The sequence below is a fragment of the Nycticebus coucang genome, chromosome 9 (assembly GCF_027406575.1).
Source record: "Nycticebus coucang isolate mNycCou1 chromosome 9, mNycCou1.pri, whole genome shotgun sequence".
NCBI classification, from domain to species: Eukaryota; Metazoa; Chordata; class Mammalia; order Primates; family Lorisidae; genus Nycticebus; species Nycticebus coucang.
This window is the reverse complement of record NC_069788.1, coordinates 77,592,595-77,618,767: the sequence shown is the minus strand read 5'-3', so window position 1 is coordinate 77,618,767 and position 26,173 is coordinate 77,592,595. Positions and strand designations below refer to the sequence as shown.

The 26,173-nt window shown below is 40.7% G+C and overlaps 1 protein-coding gene across 2 annotated transcripts in view; it reads right to left on the bottom strand.

Moving 5' to 3' along the window:
• GMDS (GDP-mannose 4,6-dehydratase) overlaps positions 1-25,353 on the bottom strand; it is a 657,290-nt gene extending 631,937 nt beyond the window's left edge. The window contains exon 1 of one of the 2 annotated variants that reach the window (XM_053601624.1): positions 25,003-25,353. In XM_053601624.1, the coding sequence (XP_053457599.1) occupies positions 25,003-25,104 (102 nt within the window). In that variant the 5' untranslated portion in view covers positions 25,105-25,353. The remainder of the gene's footprint in view (positions 1-25,002) is intronic. The other variant, XM_053601623.1, reaches the window with a different exon arrangement.
• Positions 25,354-26,173: the final 820 nt, after the last annotated feature.

The window sequence follows — 26,173 nt, the reverse complement described above, 5'->3', positions numbered from 1 at the left end:
ATATAGGTATTTGGGTGAGGCTACCGTGCTGCTTAGTTACCCTGAACACATTATTTTTTCATTTTATTAATGGTATATTTTATGTTTTACCATGAATAAGTATAAGAAAAGAAAATTATTACATTCAGCATCAGGAATGATGGTGATGCCAAGACACTACAGACTATCCACACAGAAAGCTGAGATAAGTGTTTTCTGATGGTTCAATGTACACAAACTTTGCTTCATGTGCAAAATTGCTGAAAAATGTTATATAAGCACAAAAAGACAAATCTCACATGTTCTCATTCAAAACAGCCTCTGTCACATAGACGAGAGTTGAATGATGATTATCAGAGGCTGGGAAATGGAGCAAGAAAGGGAAAAGATAAAATAGGGATGGTTAATGGTACAAAAATATAGTTAGAATGAACAATATCTGATAGCACAACAAAGTTACTATAATCAACAATGAAGTAGAAGGATATACTTTAAAATAACTAAAAGAGTAGAATTAGAATGCTCCTAACATAAAGAAATGTCAAATACCTGAGGTAATACATACCTCAATTACCCTGATTTGATTAATTCATATTGAATGCCTTTATCAAAACATCACATGTACCCTACAAAGATATACAACTACTATGTATGTACCTATAATAATTAAAAATAAAAAACTTTAGGGCGGCGCCTGTGGCTCAGTGAGTAGGGCGCCAGCCCCATATGCCGAGGGTGGCGGGTTCAAACCCAGCCCCGGCCAAACTGCAACCAAAAAATAGCCGGGCGTTGTGGCGGGCGCCTGTAGTCCCAGCTGCTCGGGAGGCTGAGGCAGGAGAATCGCGTAAGCCCAAGAGTTAGAGGTTGCTGTGAGCCGTGTGACGCCACAGCACTCTACCCGAGGGCGGTACAGTGAGACTCTGTCTCTACAAAAAAAAAATAAAATAAAAAATAAAAAATAAAAAACTTTAAAATATATATACTGTATAAAATTACCTTCATGCTATGTGTATGTATGAAAAAATAAATGAATTTCATGTTTACACTTTGGTCCCATCCCAAAGATATCTCATTATGTATATGCAAATATGCCAAAATAAAAAAAAAAATCCAAAATATTAAATACTTCTGATCCCAAGCATTTTGGATAAGGGAAACAAACTATAAATTGTCCTCTGTTCGTTGGTGACAATAAAGCTTAAAGCAAAAACTGTGGCCTTCTAAGAAAGGATGTACACAATTATGGCACAAAGACTGCCTCTCAGCCTTATTCCTGGCTTCACCTAGCTGCCTGTTCTCATATATAAAGTCACGATTTACTATCTGTTTGACTCAGTTGCATTCTATCTTGTTATGTTCCTCAGGCTCCCTTTAATACAATTTCACATTATTAAAAATAGTGTCATCTAAAATATTGTAACGATGTGACCGCAGTAAATTTTACAACCTCAGTAAAGAATTAGAAACTCTTATTCACATTATAATAATCCCAAACAAAAAATAAAAAACAATTACTTTCAGACTGTGCCATGCAGTATAACAGAATAAGATGATACCAATCTACAGTCACTGCCAATACCCTGTTTCCCCGAAAATAAGACAGTGTCTTATTTTAAGGTGTGCTCCCAAAGATGTACTAGGTCTTATTTTCAGGGGATGTCTTATTTTCAGGGAAACAGGGTAGGGCAGGCAGGAAACTCAATGCTGCCCCTTTAAAAGGCAAGCAGGTTAGTAGGAAGAAGAGAAAATGAAACCTGAAGGGGCCATAAAGAAACAGGCTTTCTAAAATAAGAAATTTAAAATTATATAGTTAATCCCACTTGAAATATTCTCTAAGATATTGAAAAACAACAGATAACATGTCTCTGGCAAGACAAAAAGGCAGCTCCACAACACTGCACAGTTGGAACTAAGAAAGCCGTCCCCCACAGCGAAAGGATTAATCACTTAACCTATGCATTACAGGTTTGTGTTCAACTGAATGTTCTTTCTTTCTAGGGAGAAACGGGCTACAAATCCAAACAACCAATTTCCAAGTGTTTTTGGAAGGATCTGTTAAAGCACACCCATTTGATCACTTCATACCTACAGTTCCAAAGCCACCAAGCACTACTGCCCCAGGAATGGAGGAGGAATGCTTTCTGGATTGTACTCTGCAGTAAATAGTTCCTTTCTCTTGAAAGCACTTTTGTCAGTTTAAGAATGGGGTCAGCTCAAGGCAGATGGCTTAGGGCTAGGGTGGAGAGGGGTTGGAGTAGCCAGTGAAGTAAAAGGTATAGAGGTAGAAGAAGAAAGAGGGTTGAAGACTCCAGCAGTGCTAAGAAGGGTAGTATGGCTTTGTATCTTCATTTTCCTCTGTGAATGGATCCTTGTTAGATCAGTGATGAGATGTCATGAACATTTTATCCCCAGTGCCACTCCTGCTGACACAGCCTTGCTCTTTATGTCTAAGAAGAGCCAAGTATACTCAGATGGTTTCTGCCATTCTTCTTTCTCTAGGAAAAGGTGCTAAAGGGGAGCTGTGCCTCTGATGCTAAGAGACATACATTTTGTCCAAACTTAGCATGTAGAGGGAGACTCAAAGAGCTGTTAGCAGTAAAACAAAAAAAGGAAATGGTTATGTTAATCAATAAGATGTAAGCATTCCACATTGTATATCAAATCAGCACATTGTACCCCATATATGCATTAATGTACACAGATATGATTTAATAAAGAATTTTTTTTTTTTATATTTGGGGATTCACTGAGGGTACAATAAGCCAGGTTACACAGATTGCAATTGTTAGGTAAAGTCCCTTTTGCAATCATGTCTTGCCCCCATAAAGTGTGACACACACCAAGGCCCCATAATAAAGAATTTTTTAAAAATAAATAAATAAATAGGGCGGCGCCTGTGGCTCAGTCGGTAAGGCGCCGGCCCCATATACCGAGGGTGGCGGGTTCAAACCCAGCCCCGGCCAAACTGCAGCCAAAAAATAGCCGGGCGTTGTGGCGGGCGCCTGTAGTCCCAGCTACTCGGGAGGCTGAGGCAAGAGAATCGCTTAAGCCCAGGAGTTGGAGGTTGCTGTGAGCTGTGTGAGGCCACGGCACTCTACCGAGGGCCATAAAGTGAGACTCTGTCTCTACAAAAAATAAATAAATAAATAAATAAATAAATAAATAAATAAAGAGCTGTTAGCCTTCCTTTCACCTGGACTCCACAGGATGGACACTGCACAGTCCCGGGCCATGAATGGTCATGTGTTGATTTCCCAGGTAGCCTGGAAAGGGGGCAGCACTGGAGAGGGAAAGGAAGAATCTGCGATTGGACAGCAGCAGGAGCTCTTGGCTGCCCCTGGTGGGTATCTAGTCTTGCCTTTCACTCATTCAGCCACCAAGATTCAGCTGCCATGTGATCCAAGGGGGTCCTTCGTGAAACAGCCTTTTATTCTGGAACCCCAGGGAAATAAGCCCTGGCTTTCCACCCTCCTCCCACCCTTTAGTCCCAATCAAGTGTTTCCTTCTGAGCTTGCTTTTTCCTAGTCACTGTCCAGGAATTACTGAAATTCTCACTAGAATCAGCTGTTTTGAAGATTTGGAGCTTATTCCAAAAGAATACTTTTCTTCGTGGTGTTTTGACCTTCAATTTCAATCCTCTCCTAAGGTAAGGACATCACCTTTTGCTCCTGAAGTAGGAACCATCTGTAAAGCATAGTTCTGATATCAGTGGCACAACAGAATCACTTAGGCAGGATAAAAAAGCCTTGGCTCTTTCCCCCTTCAGTTCTGTGGGTTTAGGTAAGATAGGACTTAGATATGGCTGTTATGTTGTTGTTGTTGTTGTTGTTGTTGTTTGCAGTTTTTGGCTGGGGCTGGGTTTGAACCCACCACCTCCAGCATATGAGGCTGGAGCCCAATTCCTTTGAGCCACAGGCGCTGCCCTACTTATGGCTGTTTTTAAAAACAATCTCAAGTGATTGACAAATGAGCTAGGGGTTGGAGTGGTGGCAGCTCCTCATCTGGGGTCAGAGTCCCTCCACCTGCCAGGGAGTGAGATGGCAGGAGAGCTGGAATGGCAGTCTTTGCATTCTTTCAATAGAGTGTGATTGCCTTGTGGGTGGTCACTGTGTCCCAGGAGATTTCAGAGAACAGTGAGATCTTCTCGAAATAGTTGAGAAGGAGCATTAATGGTGTTTATAGGTCATGGTCCAGATGGAAGCTGGCACTTTTCTGACCCATCACTTTCCTTTCACCCTTGAAATATTTCCTTATTCTACTCTGCAGCATTGGGGGTTTTATAATCATTCCCTTCCCATCCCTAACTCACAGTGTAATTGCAGGTTCTTTTGTCCTTCCTTTGTGCTTGTGTTCATCAGTGTTGGCTGGTCTATAGCAAACACACTGATCTGGACGCAAGCTAGAAAATCTAAGGGTTAGCAAATGATTCATCCTTTGCTCAGGGTGCCTTAAGACCCACCAGGATGCAGGAGGAAGTACAAGTTAGAGGGGCAGTGGTTCTTTAATAAGATTGATAGGATAAAGGCTTATTTACTCCGGTAGTATCTGAAATTGCATGGATACATCTGCATTCAGATCTCCCCTCTGCAGCTCTTAGTTCTGTGGCCTTGAAGCAACTATTCAACCTGTCTGTGTCTCAGTGTTCTCTTTTGTAAAATGAAGATAATGGTGCTACCAACCTCATAGGCGAGTGTTAAAGGACACAGTGTTTGGTGCCTAAAAAATACTTGTTAATGTTTATTGTTAATTGTCTTGAACACTGGTCTGCTTTGACCCAGAATTCTTTTCCCGAGGACATGCTGTAATTTTGACAGGAACAGACAACTAATTCTTCTTTGCATGTCCAAATAAACATGGTTTTATGAAGGTACTTACTATGAGTTAACAAATGTTTCTTTCTTTTTTTTTTTAAGAGATAGGTCTTGCTCTGTCACCCAGGCTGGAGTGCAGTGGCCTGATCACAGCTCACTGTAGCCTAGAACTAGTCTGGGCTTAAGTGATCCTCTCACCTTAGGCTCCCAAATAGCTGGGATGACAACCAGGGGCCACCACATCTCACAGATACAGAGTCTTGCTCTGTTGAGTGCCATGGCCCCCAGCCTAGCTCACAATAACCTCAAACTCCTGGGCTTAAGCAATTCTCCTGCCTCGGCCTCCCAAGTAGCTGGGAGACTACAGGTGAGCACGACCATACCTGGCTAATTTTTCTATTTTAGTAGAGATGGGGTCCATCTAAGGAACAGGGTAAAACAAGGCTCCAGAGGACAATGGAGGAATGGCAGGCAGTACCTGTACCAGAGCCTGGCCCCTGGGGACAAATGCTAAGCTGTGTGCAATGAGTGGCAAGAGATGAGGGAGGGAAAAGAGAAGAGAAGCAAGGGTTCCCAAGGAGAGCTTCTAGCCCTGGGGGACTCCACTGCCCATGTGCCCAGAGAAGGGTCATCAGCGAATCAGCTGTCAGGAGGAAGGGTACTGCCTGTATCCAGTCTGGTACACTGGAAAATCCACAGTGATGCTCCCATTTCCTTACTGCCATTACACGAGGCACTTTCTTACTTCCTGGTACAAGTAAGGTTTTATTATTTCCTGGTACAGATAAGGGTGGCAAAGAAAGATTGATATGTTTGCCCATGACACCAAGTTTTGACAAAAATGTTTGCCTAACACAGTCTTACTACAGTTAAACAGAAAACAAAAACTATCGAGTTAAATAGGTAAGTTCATCTTTCAAAACATACTTGGTTGTTCTACCCAATTGCCTCTTCCTCGTAAACCTCAAAGCAGCCTCTGCTGCCACATTCCAAGGAGGTAAGAGAACACCCACTTCAGCTCTTCTCTGACTGCCTGTCTGCTCTGAAGACCCTTCTATAGAACCAACAGTTCACTTCTTCATAGTCCTATAGGGAGATTAATTCCAGAAATCTTTCCCAAACCCAAATATCAAACATTATCCACAAGTGAATCTCCTACTAAATTCTAGTTTCCATTATTCGTGCAATAAATTTTGACTTAGGAAAGGTAAAGGAAAATTCAGATCTTTATTCTCTATGTATACTTACATCTATTTCCTGAAATGCATATTTAAAGAGAAGAAAAACCAACACCCATAAAGGTTAAGTAATCTGAACTCTTCAAAGAACTAAGTAGCAATTTCAAGTTTCCGGGACCCAGCCCTAAGCCCTCCACTAACTGCAGGGCCCTACACAGAGAACCTTCTAAGATTTCCAACTAGGCTCCCAATCTTTTGCCTGGGCTAGATAAAAAGAATTCTTTTAAAATAGCCTCTAGTTTTTAAGAATTAAAATAAAAATTATCTTGATAACAATCTGGCAACAGTATAAACTTTTGCTTGCTGTGTGCAATGAGTGGCAAGAGATAAGGGAAGGAAAAGAGAACTTAAATAGAGTTTTAAATAGATTTAAAACTGTATGTTGGATGAGGGAAGGAAAAGAGAATTTAAATAGAGTTTTAAACATATACATAAAACTGTATGTTCAAACATCATAAAGATTAAAGGATAAGTCAACAGAAAGGAAATATTACATATGTTAAAATAATTCAAAACTTCCTAAATTAGTCAAAATAGCAAAATGAACAAAGGCTAAAATAAAAAAACCATTGCTATCCACAAAATGCAGAAGAAAAAGAAAACAATAAAGTAACTTCCATACTTGATTAACTTCTCCTATTTCTCCTTGTCAAGGTTTATATTTTAAAGGTAGACTAGCAAAACTGTGCAAAAATCCATTATGCTTTATCACTTGCCCTCAAGAACTCCCCGAAATCTTGCCATCCATGTTGAGAAATTCAATACATTTAACATTGTTTTCCCTCCCCTCTAACTATGTATCCAGAGTTGACCACCTCACAAAACAAGCTGCATGCCTAGTCAACACCATATGGAGAGGGAGACATGAAAGACCACGTGGCCAAAGCTACATCTGCCACCATCCAGAAACTCCCCAAAACTTGATTTCAGTTTCAGGTTCCCAAGATAAAGCTGAAACAACACAATCACAATTTGAGTATTCTTCCCCAGCCAACTCACTCACAGACTAGAGACACTGCAGAAACAGCTATAAGGATTCCCCAGGGATCCTGCTCTACCAGCTTCTGGTGACATATTCTTTGTGAGGCACAAAAATTGCCTAAGCAATCGGCCTAGTACGATTTGACAAAGGAAATGGTCAAAAATGAAAATCTCTTAACAATCAATTAACTAATGCTTACCAAGCACCTTTTCGGATGTTCAGTATCAAATGTGTGCCAGGAAGGATGAAATACTGTATAGTGGCTCCAGAGTCTTCCAGACACCACTGGTTTCCGATATTCAGTTCCACTCCAGATTTTTTATTTATAAGACCATGTGTCCTATCTTCGAGTCCAGAAAAAATGGTCACCAATGGTATAAGACATGATCAACAACTCCAAGATAATCATATTTGAGTTCTGAGAATCAGACTCAAGTTAATTTTTTTTAAAAAATGTATCCAATGGTGGTTCCCAAATATAGTCAATGGACTAATGCCAATTTGTGACACATTTTTTTTTTTTTTTTTGTAGAGACAGAGTGTCACTGTACCGCCCTCGGGTAGAGTGCCGTGGCATCACACAGCTCACAGCAACCTCTAACTCTCGGGCTTACGCGATTCTCTTGCCTCAGCCTCCCGAGCAGCTGGGACTACAGGCGCCCGCCACAACGCCCGGCTATTTTTTTGTTACAGTTTGGCCGGGGCCGGGTTTGAACCCGCCACCCTCGGCATATGGGGCCGGCGCCCTACTCACTGAGCCACAGGCGCCGCCACTTGTGACACATTTTTAACCCATTCTTTAGCAAATGAGGAAAAAATAGATACTGAAGTAGTTCACATAGCTAAAAGTATATAATTTGGTGAGTATTCTCTATTATGGCAGCATGTCCTTCTTACAGTTTAGTGTGTACAATTTTTTTTTAATTAAATGACTATGACAGCACACAGTTATTTGCTATTCTTAAGGGTTCTTACTTAAAAGCATGGCCATATATCAATCTCAAGTTTTACCAGCCTAGGTAAAATCTAAAAATCAAGAAGCTACTGACATTTAGGATCCCCACTTGTTCATTCATTCTCCCAGACCCGAAAAAGGGATAGGCACATAAAGATTCTGAAACAACATACCACAACATTCTTTGCTTCTCAACACTTATTACCCCTGAAATTTATTTATACCACTCCAATCAAATCACAGCCTTATTTGTGTGGTCTACCCACCCCCCACCCACCATCATATAACCACTTTCCATGCTAGTTCAGTAGAGAGCCATTGAAACCAACCTGCAACTAACTGATTCAGAAAAGAAATCTATGCAAGGTACTGTGCAGATTGATGAAGCTGACTGAGAGACTTCACAAGCAAGTGCGGCAACCAAAATCATGCTGTGCAACAGCTAACAGAAAGACACTGCCGATGACAGGAACAGCACCTCTGCAACACTAGCGCCTAGTGCAGGACCGAATGCTCTTGGCCCCATCTCAGGCCTTCCTTCCAGTGCCGGTAGCTTCTCCCCTTCAGCCCCCTCTGTAACTGTGCACTCCTTCCCTCCCCTGCCTTCTCCTCCTGCACATTAGCCCCTTTCCCCTCGGTCTTGAAACATAAAAACCTTCCCTAGACCTAGATAACCATAGAGACTGAATACAGATTTGTGTTTGCCAGGGGCTGGGGAAAGGAGGGGTTGGGAAGTGACCATATGGGTATGGCTTTTCCTTTTGATGTGATAGAAAATGGTCTGGAACTATATAGTGGCAAAGGTTGCACAACATTGTAAATGTACAAAATGTCACTAATGATAAATTTTATGTTATATGCATTCTACCACCAAAACCAACACAACAATAAAAACACTCCCTCAGATACCATGAGTTTCTTTCTCTCTCTCTTTCTCTCACACACACACTCACAGAGAAAAAGAGAAAGAGAGAGAGAGACTAGCTCCCTTCTCTTCCAATCTTGAAATGTAAACATTTTTTCCATCTCACCCTCATTCCTTCTGTCTCCACATTCTCCCATATGGGAGAATATATGGGATGATACAGAATATCATCTAAATCCATAGTAATTCAACTATCCACTCCAGGAAGACAGCTCTTACAGTAAAGCTTGGCAAACTTCAGTGAAGAGCCAGACAGTAAGCATTTTAGGCTTTACAAGCCACATGGTCTCTGTTGCAGTTATTTAACTTTATGTGGAAGCAGCAGAAACGACAAGTAAACAAATAAACAAATAAGTGTGGCCATGCTCTAACAAAACTTTATTTACAAAAACAGTGGCAGCTAGATTTGGTCCTGGGGCAATAGTCTGTAGATCCTGCTCTACAGAATAATACATTACTCACCTACATTCTCAGTCCTTTCCCCATGCAGTATATTTTCTCCAGAAGTCATTCAACAAAATACGTACTGAGAACCCACTGTACTCTGACTACGCTAGGGACAGTAGTTAAATATATTGTCCTTGTCATCATGGACTGAGCATTACTGGCACAAACACAACAAAACAAAATAAAATCCTTACTTCTCCACTAATTTCCCCAATCCAACAATCCAATCAGTAGCTAAATCCTTTGATTCTCCTCTTAACAATCTTTCTTAAGAATTACTTCCTATCTATCACATGAGGTGTCAATTCCCAAGAAAAAAACATTTCTTGGTTACAAAAATCAGACTCTCTTTTAACAAAATAAGCTGATTTCTAGCCTATATTCCAATGATAACATCGAAACTCATGAAAATCAAAACAAGACCCTGGAAATAAATAAGAAAATCTGAAAAAACCTAAGTTTTCTTATCTTGAGGGCAGGGCCTATTAGGACATGGTACACATTAGGTAAACATTCTCAAAAAATGATAGTAGTAATCTCAAAATGAAGATGACAAAGTTTAAATTAGGTACAATTGTAAAACACGAGAAAGCATTAAAATTAATTAAATAAATGACAGTCACTCATTGAAAAAAAATAAATGCAAGTGATGTTATGTGTTTACATAGGGGCCAGATGAGGAAGGGAAGATTTTAGGACAACTAAGTTGGAATCATCCAATTGAGATCACATTCAGAGGACGCACTGGATATGGGTTCTTCTTCAGAGCTTAAAAAACATCCTTTTGAGCTGAGGTTTTTCTGGACTAATTTATCAGATTAAACTTAACTGTTTCATCAAAGGCAAGCCTACTATACTACTCCCTCATACATACAGCAACATATAAAATGCCTCCCCAGGGGAAATGCTTATTCATCCATTCCACCTGACTAAGCACCTCAGTCCAAGTCTTAACCATTTTGTTCTGCAAGTAAAAGAAAACAGGGATCCAACCTCAAGCTCCCCATGGAGATGCATGGAGAAATGAGAGGAAAACTGGTCTGTCTTGAAAAACACACCAAGTGGTGTTTGGAAGGCAATTCTCCAGGAGTCTCTTCCTTTTCTGCATGTCTTAAGAGCAGATGCACTGATAGGTTTTGTTCACTACTACCTTTTCAGTACAGTATCTGCAAATTAGAATGCCTTTTAAGGTAGAAATAGTGTCTCTCTGTGGAGCAGAGGAAAGATTTGTTTGCTATCCAGAATAATAAAGATAATGCCTCCCTCAAAGCAAAGGCTGGGCAGATTTACTAGCAGCACCCTTATAAAAGATTGGAGTTTCCTAACCTCAGGTTTTCTCAACTGTAATGCATACATACCCACCACATGGGCAACATCCACCCAGGCCCACCACAGTGTTGCTCTAGGGATCTTCGTGGGCAGGAGAATGCTATACAAACAGAATTGCTACAAACATTGTGAAGCAAGTTCATGAATATCAGGAAATCCATGCTGCCTCCTGTGGTGTAAGTCAAGTCCCTTGTGTTGAACCCAGGAGCGTTGTGTCTTTTGCCATCATTCATGGAAATGTAGGTTAACTTATCAGCCTCCAAGTAGGTCTAAATCTCAGGCCTCTGCCCATGTTTAACAAATGGAGCTCCCATTGTCCTTCTCTTTAACTGGATTCACTCCAATAGGAACACACATTCCACATTTTGACCTGTAGTTCTCTTGCAACCAAGATTCCACTGTAAACTATAATAAATATGTTTATGTGTATCAATATTCATGACCAAAAAATACTATTATTAGTACCTGCAAAATTCTAATTCACCACTTCTAACAAACAGGTATAAAAATACCTGTTTGAACAAAGAATACTGAAAAACCAACTTCTTTTGTGAAAGAAGTAAACAGGTAATCATGTTTTCATTTAAAAAGATTGCTAAAGGTTCCAATTAGAGGCTCTTTCACTCTGCATTAAAGAACATGTTTCTGTTAAACATGCCCAAGCAATTCATTTCGCATTAGAATTAAACCTAATTCTCAAGCACAATATAGATATAACATGACCAAGCTTTATGGTTCATTTTCCAAGTGTCATCAGTGGGTATAAATAAATACTTTCTCTATAAATACCTAGTAAATACATTTTTTACCCTTAAGTTAAAAAAAAAATTAATATGCTAGTCTAAGAAAAGATTCCCCCCCCAATTGTTTTTTTTTTTTTTTTTTCAGTTTTTGGCCAGGGCCGGGTTTGAACACGCCACCTCCAGTATATAGGGCCAGTGCCCTACTCCTTTGAGCCACAGGCGCCACCCTGTAGTAAATATTTTTAAAGGTAAAATATGGGCCAAGTGAGGTAGCTCACACCTGTAATCCTAGCATTCTAGGAGGCTGGGGCAGAAGGATTGCTTGAAGTCAGGAGTTCAAGACCACCCTGAACAAGAGCAAGATCCTGCCTCTACTAAAATAGAAAAATTACTCAAGTGTTGTGGCACACACCAGCTACTCAGAGACTGAGGTAGATGATCACTTGAACCCAGAAGTCTGAGGTTGCAGTGAGCTATGATGATGCCACTGCACTCTACAAAGAGTAACAGAGTGAGATTCCACCTCCAAAAAGAAAAAAAAAGGCACAATATGACCAGTCAGAAAAAATGGGGTAAACACCCTTCAGCAAAGAAAATGTGTATGAAATCATCTAACCTCAATTATGAATGCCAAAATAATACCCTGGAAAGCTAAGTCATTTCAGTGACTGAATTTATATAAACAATTGGGTTACTGCTTATAGTAAAGCGCAGGATTTGGCAGGAAAACTGCTTACTGGCTTACCAAAGACTAGGTTTGGCATCCTGATGACCTACTCCCAAGAATATTACTGGTAATCAGCTTTCATCCTATCAGATTATCTTTCAGCTATGCCTCACTCATTCATTTCACATGGATTAAGTTCATATAGGAATGGTTAGTGGAACTGAGCACCTTACTTTCTGACAGTCTGGAAACGTGGTATTCCCAAAATTCCTCAAGAAGGAAGCAAAGGGTGACAAAATAAATTGAAGGGCTCTTAGACAAGGTTGTAACATTAGGAAATGGAAATAAATAAATGAAGGAAAAAGAGAAATAAAATTGAAGTATACTAGGAATAGCCTTGTTATCTTCAATCATTAAACTAAAGAGAAAATGGTAGTTTCGATACCACATAAGAGAGAACCAAAGAAACTTCTGGGGGATAGAGAAGAGAACTGGGTAAGGATACACCATACCAGCACAGACATCTTCAGGATTGCACAGTAGTCATTTCTGATGGTTGATCATGTTATAAGATACAATGAGACCATGATCTCTCACCTGCATTCCAAGCATATATATATATATATATATATTTTTTTTTTTTTTTAATTTGCAGTTTTTGGCTGGGGCTGGGTTTGAACCCACCACCTCCAGCATATGGGGCCGGCGCCCTACTCCTTTGAGCCACAGGCACCAACCTCAAGCATATATTTTAAATAGCTTACAGATTCTGTGAACATGCACAGCATGCTCTGACTTCAAACTCAAGTAAGACAAAATAATTCAGTATCTTCTCATGAAAATTGATTTTCCCTCCAAGTGACCACATTTCTGGCCATGGTATGCCATGCAACTAGTCTCCAAAATTAGAATAACCTTGACATCTCTAACTCTTCCTTTGCTCACATTCCCTATACTTACCACAAATGTTGCTGTCTCTTTGATTCTTTCCTTCTCACAACTACATTTGTTTGCATCATTTCATATCTTCATAATTACAAAAGCTGATCTTCCCACCTCCATTCTTTTACTACTCACATTCACTCCTGCACACTAACCTAACTGCACTCCCTAATCACTTCTCCATCCTTTTCTCATTTCCCCAACCTGGGAACTTACTATATGTTATAAATAATAAGAACTATCACTTTATAAATAGTATCTGCAAGGCACAGTACTACATCATTTCTAATTCACACATCAATGTGTGATATGAGCACAATAACTTCATTTTAAAGAAGAAACAAAAGGCTCAAAGTGACTTAAGGAGCTTATCTAGGGACACACAGCTAATAAGTGGCAAACATTCTTAGTTTATGTTTGAGAGCAGGACTTGGGTTCAGGTTTCAGCCTGAATCAAGGTTAACATCTATTTTCTACACAATGTCTCTGACTCCATAGTGCTTGTTTTATTAAGTCCAAGTACCTATATCTGGTTTTCTAAATCTTCTATGATTGGCCAGACAGAAAAATTTCCAGGGGTGGGCAACGTTATTTTTTCTCTGCAACATATTGGATGGAAAAGAGTTGTCTTGGGCCACACATTAAATATACAAACACTAATGAAAGCTGATTAACAAAAAAAAAGGGGGTGGGGGGGCATGCATACTTTTCATTGTTATCCAACACCACAGATAAGCAAAAAAGTCCTCACAAAATCAGCATGTGGGTCGCAGGTTGTACACCCCTGAGTGAACCTTCCATCAGAGTGAGATGTCAGTTCCTCAAATATTTAGTCTATGATTCACTGTGTATTTATAAGTTATATATGTGACTGTGAACTAGAAATATAATCCTAAGCCCACTACTAACTGAATGGACCCCTCTAGGCCAAAAACGCCATAGTTCCTAGCCATAATGGGATGGGAGAGATAAAACATAATTACATGCATATGATTTCTCTTCATAAATATTCATGACTCCTTCTGCAGCTTGTTGCATATGTATACTTGACCACCCCACTGAGTATAAAATCCTGTTCCCTTTTGTCTCTTCTTTGAAGCACATGTGTCCGGCTTCTGGCCAGCACTTTCCTTCCCCACCTGTTGGAACAGCCACCCAACAGATTACTACCCTTTATGAAAAATAAAACTGTCCTTTTCCAAAATACAAACCTTAATAATTTTTTTTTAGGTAACATGATCCTACCATTGGTAAGGGCAGGAAATACAGCTTGTAAGATAGAAAACTAAGAATGAAAACAGTAATATTTTTAACCAGTCTTCACTACATAAAGACTATGCAAAAGAATACTAGGTCTAAAAGAAGAATAGGGCAGCGCCTGTGGCTCAGTGAGTAGGGCGCAAGCCCCAAATACCGAGGGTGGCGGGTTCAAACCTGGCCCCAAGCAAACTGCAACAAAAAAATAGCTGGGCATTGTGGCGGGTGCCTATATTCCCAGCTACTCGGGAGGCTGAGGCACACTCTACGAGGGCAATAAAGAGAGACTCTGTCTCTAAAAAATAAATAAATAAATAAAAGAAGAATAAAGCAACACACAAGCAGTCCTACAAGAAGGCTTCATGACTACCCTTTTCAACAACATGCCATTTGTAACTAAAAACTTTCATGGTAGAAGATGCTCAGTTAATGTGTGAAGTAATGGTTTTGTGGAACACTTTTATTTAAGGCAGATCTTCCTATGATGTAGTAATTCATTTATCAAAATTACAGCTCTTAATGTACATGAAGGTATAATTACACGTCTAACTACTTATCCCCCATTAGACTATCAACTCCAAAAGGCAAAAACAATGTCTATCTTTTTTATTGCTGTACCCTAGTCCCAGTTTATTTACATGATTGATATTAAAAGATTGCACTTCTTAAATATAAACTTATTTATGTAATTTTTTATTTTACACATAATCAGCATACCATCCTTAAGCAACAGCACTTTAGACTCAGAGTGGACCTTCGCAATCACTGAGTAATCCCTTCATATCACAAGAAACAGACTCAAAAAAATTTAAGGCAACACGGCTCGGCGTCTGTGGCTCAAGCAGCTAAGGCGCCAGCCACATCCCCCTGAGCAGGCGGGTTCGAATACAGCCCGGACCTGCCAAACGACAATGACGGCTGCAACCAAAAAATAGCAGGGCGTTGTGGCGGGAGCCTGTAGTCCCAGTTACTTGGGAGGCTGAGGCAAAAGAATCACTTAAGCTGTGGAGTTGGAGGTTGCTGTGAGCTGTGATGCCACTGCTCTCTACCCAGGGCGACAGCTTGAGGCTCTGTCTCAAAAAAAAAAAATTTAAGGCAACACAATTAATTAATGTAACCCAACCTCTGATTCTCAGTCCAGAACTCTTTCAATTAATTACATATAATGCAAAGACACAAAAGCCTTCCTACCACATAATAGTCTGTGATCACAGTAATACAGTACTCAAGATATCTCTCTCACTTCCAATTACGCCAACCCTTTTATCCCAGGACAGCAAATCCTAGCAAGGAAGATTTAGAGTGGAAGTCACTGCTCACAATCCTCTTACATGAAAAGATAAGACGGACTCCCAAATCTTCTTTGCACTTTCAGTCCTGTAAGACTCACTAAACATCAGATCTGTTTGCCTCCTGGTACTTTACAGCCTCAGGGTTGAATTCAAATACCATGGAACTTTCTGCCTGTAGATAAGACTCCCTGTGTAAAACAAGGCTAACTATTAATACTTCTCACATTTAACTTCCCTTCCTAGAATTCAAGAAACCTTTTATTACTCTGTTAAGTAACGCTGCGAAAGCAAGGTCCATCCTAGTAATGAGGGAATGGCCACTACCAGGTGGCAGACTTACTTCCTATTTGATAGGAATCATTCTTCCACCATCGCAGAAAAGCCATGCAGCTCAGAAGGAGCTAGGCAGTAATTCAAACCCCAGTGGGCCTAAAAACCCAACTCATTCTCCTCCACTCCACTCCAAGACGGAGTCCCAGACTTCAGGAATTTTGTAAGATTAGTAGTCATGAGCATGGGTACCCCAAACAACTAACTAAAGGCATGATCCAAATGACAAAGCAAATGAAATGGGGTCATATAATATCATAATTAATACAGGCTTATTTCATTACTATAATCCACCTTTCTACAACTACAAACAACTCTTAGAAATAGCTTGGCTTTTAAATTTTATATATATTACATTACATATAATGTAATGTATACATTTACCTCTCCTTAGAATTTATTTTTATTTTTATTTTTTTCACTTTATGGCCCTCGGTAGAGTGCCGTGGCCTCACACGGCTCACAGCAACCTCCAACGCCTGGGCTTAAGCGATTCTCTTGCCTCAGCTTCCCGAGTAGCTGGGACTACAGGCGCCCGCCACAACGCCCAGCTATTTTTTTTTTTTTTTTTTGGTTGCAGTTTGGCCGGGGCCGGGTTTATTTTTTGATGCCAATTACGAATTTAATAGCAATTAAAATATTAAAATTACTGAGACTTACATTTAAAATCTGACTCTGCAAGTGATGACTCAAGTGACATTAGAGTAATAAACTTAACCGCTGTATTCACTAGGAATGATAAGAAAACTGTCTTACAACAGTGCTCTGTTGCTTTAACAACTAATGCACTTTGAACAAAATGCAAACCACTCTTTGGGGTTTTTGTTATTGTCTTTTTTAGGTTTGTTGGTTTTTTTGAGACAGAGTCTCACTTTGTTGCCCCAGGTAGAGTACAGTGGCATCACGATAGCTCACTGCAACCTCAAACTCCTGGACTCAGCAATCCTCCAACCTCAGCCTCCAAGTAGCTGGGGACTACAGGCCCACACCACCACACCTGACTAATTTGTCCACTTTTTTTGGTAGAAACAGGGTCTTGCTCTTGCTCAGGCTGGTTTCAAACTCCTGATTTCAACTGTTCCTCCCACCTTGGCCTCCCTGAGAGCCACCACACCTGGCCAAAATGCAAGGTACGTTGAACAGTGCCTGGAACAAAGTAAAAGCTCAAAACATGTTAATTATTGTAATCTACCATCGTTATAATTATTATCATCGTATCAGTAGAATATCAATGTCACAAGGATGACTGATTTTAGTCTGTTTTCATCCCTGTTATATCCTCAGTACCTGACATTTAGTTGGCCTTCAGACATCTGTTAAATGAATTAATTATAATTACTAATATTTTTATTATTAAGAACAAGATAATTTGTATCAAAATGTAATGTCCTCTGAGAGAAAAGATAAATTTAGCATAAAAAATTGCTTCTCATAAATTTAGGAGAGGTGAGAAATAAAGAACTGCTAGTAGCCCAATGAAACGGTTATTGGAAGAGAAGAGGAGAAACTACCCTCAAGGCAAGGAAGCATCTCTTCAGATTAAACTAACCCCTAGGAAAAAAGTCCTACCAAAAGTATTTGCTAAAAGTTTTTACAGAACAAAAGATTTTCAGGTTTAGGCAGGATTCTTTGTTCATGTAGAAGTGGGGAATCTTGAGTCTCCTAAGGAAGATTTAATCTGGGTCTTAACAGCAAGCATAAACCCACAAACTCCATTCTAAGGACAATGTAAGTAGACTAGAGAAAGGAAGTGACAGTAAGTACCCAAATCTGGAGGGCTATAACACTCAGATCCATATTCAGGTGGGAACAGGTTCATGGAAAACAATTTGTAGTGGCCACACAATTAAGTACTAGCCTCTCGCCTGCCTCTCTCCACCACACCAGAAACGCTCAGGACTCAAAGGCAGGCTTCCAGGGAATAACCTTCATAGACCTAATCACCCCAGAGGATCTCATAAATCGGCTATACTGGCTCTTGACCTTCTGCCAGAAGCAGCAAGGTTTGTGGACAGGGAAATGTACTTTGCTCTAACCGTTTTCATATCCTACTTGGAAGAACCCTCAAAGGAGAACTGAGAAAAATGCTGGAGCTTCACCAACCCTCAGAAAAAATAACCCTCCACCTCCGCAGTCCACTCTTATTCCACACTTCTACTAAGACATACACAGGCTAATCATGTGAACATCACCCAGTGGGCATGACAAAGAAGTTCTCGAATACAGAGCAGCCTTTAAAAACAACGTATTTCTTGAGAGGCGCAAACTCCTACAGTTTGAACACAAAGTGACTTGCCAACCGAGCTAGTGTGACTTGACCCATGAAGATGGTCTTTAAGAAAAAGCTAGTGCATCCAAAATCCTTAAGCAAGTTTGAAGTTCTCCAAGTCGTGGTTTCCTCATCTGATATAACAGTAAAAATGTGTACCACTTGGGTGATAGAAGACAATTAAGTGCTTGGCACAGTCCTAGCACATAGAAATCATTCTGTCAATGTCAGGAATGTTTCTTCTGTATTCGCCCTCCAAATAATTATTTACCAAGTATCCAGAATCCTGGTTGAGGGCAAACATTTTGCCTCACATTTTATGCCTGATTTTTTACATAGAATCACAGCCAAGTCATTCTGGTCTAGCTATGTTTAGAGATCACTTTTAGTGATCTAACAAAGGTTCAGGAAAGGCTACTTCAAAAGATAAGGAACTTGAGGACTCCTCAACTAAAGTCCCTCAGGATCACAAGCACAATTTAGAGAGTACTTTTAGTCCACCTGAGCAATCAAGTCAGTAACTAACAAAACCCCGCCTCAATTTCAACATTGGAGTCCTAAAGTCAAACATGGAGATATGAGTCGACGTGGCAGCATTCAAATAACTGTAGAGGAATTAGAGACACACTACCAGCCAAGGACAGCATATGGCCTTGAACAAACATGAATGTTTAAGTGTTGTACAGTTAATTCCTTTATTTAATCCCCCTAATCCTGCTAATTTTCCTTTGTACATCAAATATTAAAAATTTCATAATCTAAGTCCTTCAATCTTTTCAAACTGCAAATATTTTGCTAAAATAAGATATTAAAGCTTAAAACAAAAAAATTTTAACATAAAATTAGTTTTTCCTTGAATACTGAAATAGATTCAGCTACTTATTCAGATGTTCCTTTGTCAGTCAACATTATAGAATACTATGGTATACATTTACTAACACAGATCGTCTTTTACTCTAATTCTTCTGCCTTACAACAGTCTTCTCTTTAGTACAGGACAGTGATCAGAGTCCTAAGACAACAAAAAGACAGTGACCAAGAGAATATTTTTTTAAATTCTGTGATTAACATGAGTACACAGTAGGAAATCAAATAAAACTGAACTTTTTTTTTTACCCCTCAAATGTGTGTACATCCAAATCCCTTTAATATGAAGTTAAAAAAAAATCATTTCATTCCCTAAACTTCAACTTGCCTGTCAGGAATATACTATCCAATCTCCCCACTACCCTGACAATATCTTGCTTGAAACAACAAGGATTTCATCATAACATTTTATTCTGAAAGTATAAACTTTTGTTAACAAGCAATTTCCCAGAGTTTTTCTGCAAGAGAACAATATCAGTAACTAAGGACTAATTTAATTATCAAATATTTTGAGTATCTAGCCTATATCAGTTATTCTATATACCAAGATAGGTAAAAGGGCCAGGCGCAGTGGCTCTCACCTGTAATCCTAGCACTCTGGGAGGCCAAAGCAGATGGATTACTTGAGCTCAGGAGTTTGACCCAGCCTTTGCAAGAATGAGACCCCCATCTCTACTAAAAATAGAAAAATTAGCCGGCAGGCACCTGTAGTCCCAGGTACTTAGAAGCCTAAGGCAAAAGGATTGCTCAAACCCAAGAGTTTAAGATTGCTGTGATTCCCAAGGTGACAGAGTAAGACTTTGTCTCAAAAAAAAAGAAAAAAAAAAAGATGGTAAATGAGTAAGACATTTTTCCTAAGCCCAAAAAGTCATACTCCTGTAAAGAAATAGCAAGGGTGCCATAACTTCTATCCCTCTCCCAGGCAGACATCACTAATCAATCATGGGCCTCTTTATCTTGAATTGGATACAGCCTTGGCATCATATGTTTCCATACAGCAATTACCAATCCAATGGGTTTAATAGACTTCATTACATTTCCCTAAAATCTCCATCTAAATAAGTGATTATTCTGATTGGAATGCAGAAATTTCTGGAAAACTGAATATATATTAGAAAAGTAAAACCATATGAGAAAGAATGGCACTTTTTATAAATTCTCAATTACTATTTTCTCACATTCTAAATTCATTCATAAATAAAGAAGATGAAGCTGTGTTAGCTCTAACCTGAGCTAACCTGAGTCTAGTAAACTAGGTTATTCATTTTACATACATTGTCTTTAAAGGCCGGGGTTGTTTTATGGCAGCTAGAATGTGCTCAAAGACATGTAATGAAATTAAAAAAAAAAAAAAAACAGTGAAAATGAAAAATAAGGCCATAAAAATAAAATTTCGAAGTAAAATAATATGGCTTAAATAACCTGACTTTGGTAAGTCAAAGATTCCACCTCTTTCATTTATACAAGATATACCTACCTTTTGTCTTCAACTTTAAGACAAGTAACTTCCTCTTGACCATGCCTAGCTAGTTCATTGTCCAATACTTTGCCTTCCATTCTTTAGCAACTCCTTACATTAGTACTTGTTACTTAATCTAACACTTTCTAAGAAAAATCAAGGCCTGACAGGGGGAAGAACCTCACCACATCAAATTTTCTTTCATATTTAAACATCAATATTGGCACTATTATCAAAGTGCCTGCTATTCAGAGTAGAAGATTCTCTTCCCAATGAACAACACGAACCTACAGCTCCAACTTGCCACTCTCCTAGCAGAGATCAGCTTGAGACAACAGATATTTGAAAGGGAAAAACCCACAGACACTCTAACCATTCAACCCTGTAAGTCTCTACCTACCACCAAGTGTACTTTTCCCTTTCATAAAGGAGTTATAAAAGGGCATCCTAGGAAGACGTTTCTCTGTCTTCTTTTAAAACTATTATCAGTATAGTGTGTATCATGTTGTTTTGATTTTCTTGTTTAAAAGTTAAATCCCTGTGAGAGTTTACTATTAAAATGTTTTATCACCTATCCACTTTGTCTTCCCTGTCATGAAACTCAAGCTGAATTTTATGCTCAATGCACAGCAGCTGTCCTCAACCTTGGGTTTTTGGCATACTTCTTCCATTTTTCTATTGCTTTCATTGTAGATTCCTGGGGTGTCTTCTTTTTTTCACTTTTTATGACAGTCTAATGGTATGTTTTTTATTGAGATTACTTCAAAATCATTTTTGAAAGAGATATAAATATTTAAATTTAATTGTCTCCCATTATTACTATAGATTTGTCCTCATTGTCCTCCTCCCCCAAACTCTACTCTCTATATTCCTGCATATGGTCTTCACCCAGAACACAGTTCGAGCATCAATGACTTCTCCCAGTGTCTTGAGGTTGGATGAACTACTCATTTGGCCCCTAACATTCTTGCACAATACTAATTTTTTCACATACTCTTGTCTTTTCATGTGCATTGTCTCAAGCTCCTCAAAGACCGTGAGATCGCAGTGGACAGACAGTATACCCTACACATCTTTATATACCCACCAGCATCAATGTAAGCCTTGCACACTGCAGATATGCAGTGAAGTTATGTTCTGTTAATGGAAAAAGTAAGATGATACTTTTGAAAGCCCACTAGGTGAAGCCAAGTTGGAGGGAAAAGGCTGAAAATGAGATTTCTATCTTAAAGCAGTTTATAATCCTAAAACTGAAGGTATGTATCAATAAATTACCTATACAATCAACAGAGACTACATACATGTAAATGCAAAAAGAAAAAAAAAAATTCCTAACAGTTCCTGGAATAGCTGCATTTGGCAAAATTAGTCTGAGAACACAGAGGCTTTTAGTCAAGTTAAAAGAACTAAGACTTTTAAGTCCATTCAACCACAAATAATTACTCCAGAGACGTACAAGACAACAGTATTCAAAGAACAGCAAGAACATTTTCAAAAGCAAGCATTAGATAATACAGGTGGGTTTGGGGATACCTGGCAGAAGGCCTGATCACAGAAATACAAAACCAGAACCTGGGTTTCTTCAAATATGTTTAATAAGGTTCACAGATTAGAAAAAGAGTCACAACTGCGGTGTCAACAATAAATAGGAGGGGAAAGCTATAATAGAATAAAAATCCTCAGGCTATATACTAGAGACACAGCAGATAAGACACCCTGGCTCCACTATTCTCAAGTGGGAATTTGGGACAACCCATCCTAGCACAGACGCCATTAAGTGCCAAAGCAGTGGCATTTGAACCTGAAGCCTCTTCTTAGAATAAGACAATCTCTGGGCGGTGCCTGTGGCTCAGTCGGTGGGGTGCCGGCCCCATATGCCGAGGGTGACGGGTTCAAACCCAGCCCTGGCCAAACTGCAACCAAAAAAAAAAAAGAATAAGACAACTTCTGTCTTTCTCTCTCTCATAAGGCTTACCACAGAGGCAATATAACAAAATGGCTTAATGCATTTGCTCTGGAGTCTGACTCCTGTGTTTAGATCTCAGCGCTAACACTCATCAGGTGTACGACTTCAGGGAACATACTTAACCTTAATTAACAAGGTATAAAAAGAGGATAAAAATTATATCTGCCTCTTAGGGAAAGGTATATAAAATGTTTAGTAGAGTGAATAGCTCAGTAACTGCTCAGCCAGTATTAAGAAAATGTACAACAAGATATATATTTTCAGACCACTTGTAGTAACATCACAGTCCTCCAGAAATCCTTGAAATCCAGATTGGAAGGCACTGTCCTAAAATATACATAAAAAGCATAGTAGAGCAGTGAATTCTACCAGCAAGTATTTATGTAGCAGCCACAGCAGTCAATGCAACACCAAACAAGTAAGGAAACAATGCAGAGGGCAGATGTTGGAAGGCAAAGTGAAGAACACCAGGGCGGAGATTAACAGGAACCTGAACCCAAATACATAAATGAAGTGGGGAGCCAAAACATTCTGGTCAGGGAGTGGTTGTTTGCTGAGCATGGTGCTTCAGGAAGACTCCTCTGTGGCAGCCTAAGGGACAAACTAGAACAGGAACAGGGGAAATCTCTGTACCTTTTGGGTCACTTGGCATCAGCCTGCTATTGCTATCAAAGGTCTAAATAAGGTTCCATCTCTAATCTGCACTGATTCATATTACTGGTCAATTTAATTGATATAAGCCACACCAAAATAGCACATCAACATCTTACCTAATTTCTTGATGATACTAAAAAACACTCTATTTTCAAGAGATTATGTAAACTTAGTAAGTGTCAGGTGCAGCCTGAGAAACTGGGAAAAGGGGAATCATCTGCAGAAGATCTCCAGCATAAGAAAAGGGGAGGACAGTATGTGAGCCCTAATTTATCTCACTGCCTGAATTCAAGGGTTCTCCTCAACCATGACCTCTCCATGACCTACCCACTTCTTTTACAAGTTTTCAAACTCTTGGCTACTGTGACTACTTTAAATAACACAGATGCATGAATAACCAGAAATTAATCAGGTATTCAGAAGCTGAACTTACCTGCCTAATATATTCTGTGACTGTATGTCTGATCAATTTCAACTTCTCCTTTTCTTTGTCACCCTGGGTAGAGTGCCATGGCATCAGAGCTCACATTAACCTCAAACTCTTAGGTTCAAGTGATCCTCCTGCCTCAGCTTTCGGAGTAGCAGGGACTACAGGTGCCTGTTAGTTTTTCCATTTTTGGTAGAGACAGGGTCCCACTCTTGCTCACACTGGTCTTGAACCGCTGAACTCAAGCAATCCACCTGCCTGGGCCTCCCAGAGTGCTAGGATTAGAGGTGTGAGCCACCACGCCCAACACAACTTCTCTTTTTCTAATTATAGAGAGCTATAAGAGCACAGCTTCATTCCCACTGGACACTTTTCTAGCTGTTTGACCTGTCAGAATAATCAAACTCTCATGCCTCAATTTCCATGTATATAAAGGGAAGATAATGAAAGTACTCCTTCAAAGAGCTTGCTGTAAGAACAAAATTTGTTAATCTTAGTCAAATACTAAGCACAATATGCATTAGCTATTATCATCATCTTTATTTCAGTGTTATATTGGCCACTGCCAGGAGATAACCAAGGGCACACACATCACATTTTTTCTACACCAATACATTGGCACGATTATTTCATCACCACTGAATCTAAAACTTGATGGGACACAGTTGTTGGACCCTACCTATTGCAAAGCCTCTAACAGTGACTGCCACAAAATAACCATGCTGCCATATGGGGTTCCAACGTTCAGTACAGCTCCTCCTGATTACCTTACTCAAGGAACTCGTTTCTTTGGCAATAGGAAAGTCTCACTTCCGGACCACTATGTAAGATACACTTCAACGTGTGTGAACATTAATGTCAGAAGTTCATGAAATTAAAAAAAAAAAAAAAAGTTTTGTGAGTTTTTCCCCCCTAAAGATGTCGTAGTTTGGTGACTCCACAGCACTATTTTTTTTTCTTCTCTTTTTTATCTGGAGATCTGGTGAGGGAAAACAGCAAGATACTCCCTTTCCTGCTTTCTAAGTTGTAACAGGTAAGCGCCTCTTGCGCTTAGGTCAATCAAGGTAACTACACACACATATCCACCGATAACCGGGAGTTAGGATCTGCAAAGACGAAATTCCAAGTACACATTCCAGAAAGAAAGAAGCGTTGTGATCGCCTGATGGGACAGGTGAAAGAGGGTAGCCCTACCCAGGCAAGCAGACCACATCCCGTGCAGCACACACGCTCAGATCCTCCCAGAGAAAGACCAGAAGCGTCCAATGCATTAGGCACACTCCGCATGCAACACACTCCCCCCACCACAACCACCGTATTTTCTATCCGACCTCCCAGCAGCAGACACCTTCCGGGAAGCCCAGAGGGCTGTTCCTGGAGATACTGGCAGTCTAGGACTGAGGGAGCGCAGGCACACGTGCCCAGAGGCAGCAGGCCTGGCTCGCCCCCGCCTCAGCACTCACCTGGCCGGTGATGCCAGTGATGAGAGCCACTTTCCTGGGCTTGTCCATTTCTCCATCACCGGAGCTCCGGGTGCTAGGGCAGCATGCCGGTGCTTGTGCCATGTCCCGGCAAGAGGGCGCGCGGCCGTGGGCAGGGAGGAGCGGAGTGCAAGCGGCAGCGCCGGCAGGAACGTGGGGGTGTGCCCGCGCGCGAACCGCTCCACCAGGCTGCAGGCAGAGAGGAAGAGCGCACCGCGGGGACCGCAGCCACAATCTGACAGGGACTCACAGGAGGCCGCGCGGGGAGGGCCGGAGGCGGGCCGAGGCGGGCCCAGCGGCCGCGCGGCGGAGCTGCTGCCTGCCGGGCGCCGCGTCATTCGCGTCAGCTGCCGTCGCTGCGGCGGCGCCCGCGGCAGGCCCCGCCCCTCTGCCCATGGCCGCCACGCCACGCCCCCGCCGACAGCCGCCGCGCGGGAAGGGCGGGGCTTAGCGCCAATGCTGCTCCGGCGGAAGCGCGGTCTGTGGGCGAAGGGAAACGTCCTCCTCCCATCCGCCCCACCCTCTCCTCTTTCTTGGCTTGGCTGAAGGCAGACCGTGGGTGGCCCGGCGTCCTCCCTTCTGCGCTCGTGAACATCCCCGGAATCCTAACGTCACCCAGGGATGCTGGGAGGAACTGTGAGCTGACCTTTCCGTTAGGAAAAAGCTCTGAATTTCAAATCCGGGCCTCACAAGGCAGGTCATCGACTTTGATAAATAATTCCTGCAAGAACTTTGGTTTTATGTTACTTGACGGCCGCTGGGATTGCAAGGCCTCTAAGTTGGGTCACAGATGTGGGGTAATGGCGAACCTCTTCACTACTCTGACTTTGACTGCTCTGACATTTCCCTGAGGCTTGAAAACTGGCCCAAAGCTCCAAGCCACTCGACTGAAAGTATTCTAGTTCAGAAGACTAGCTGAGCACAAGAAAGTCCTTGGTCCCACCTCTGTGCAGCGTTAGGAAGTGCTGAAAAGTGCACGGGTCAATATAGCTGGATGTAGCAAATTTTTAAAGTAATTCAAACGAAAGGTGGGGTTCCAGCCTTATGTCTATTTAATTTGGCTTCTATTTGGCAGCTAGCTGCACGTTGAGCAAGGACAGGAGTGGAGGTGACTCAGACCCCGGGAGGATATCAGGTGCCTGAGCAGTTGGCT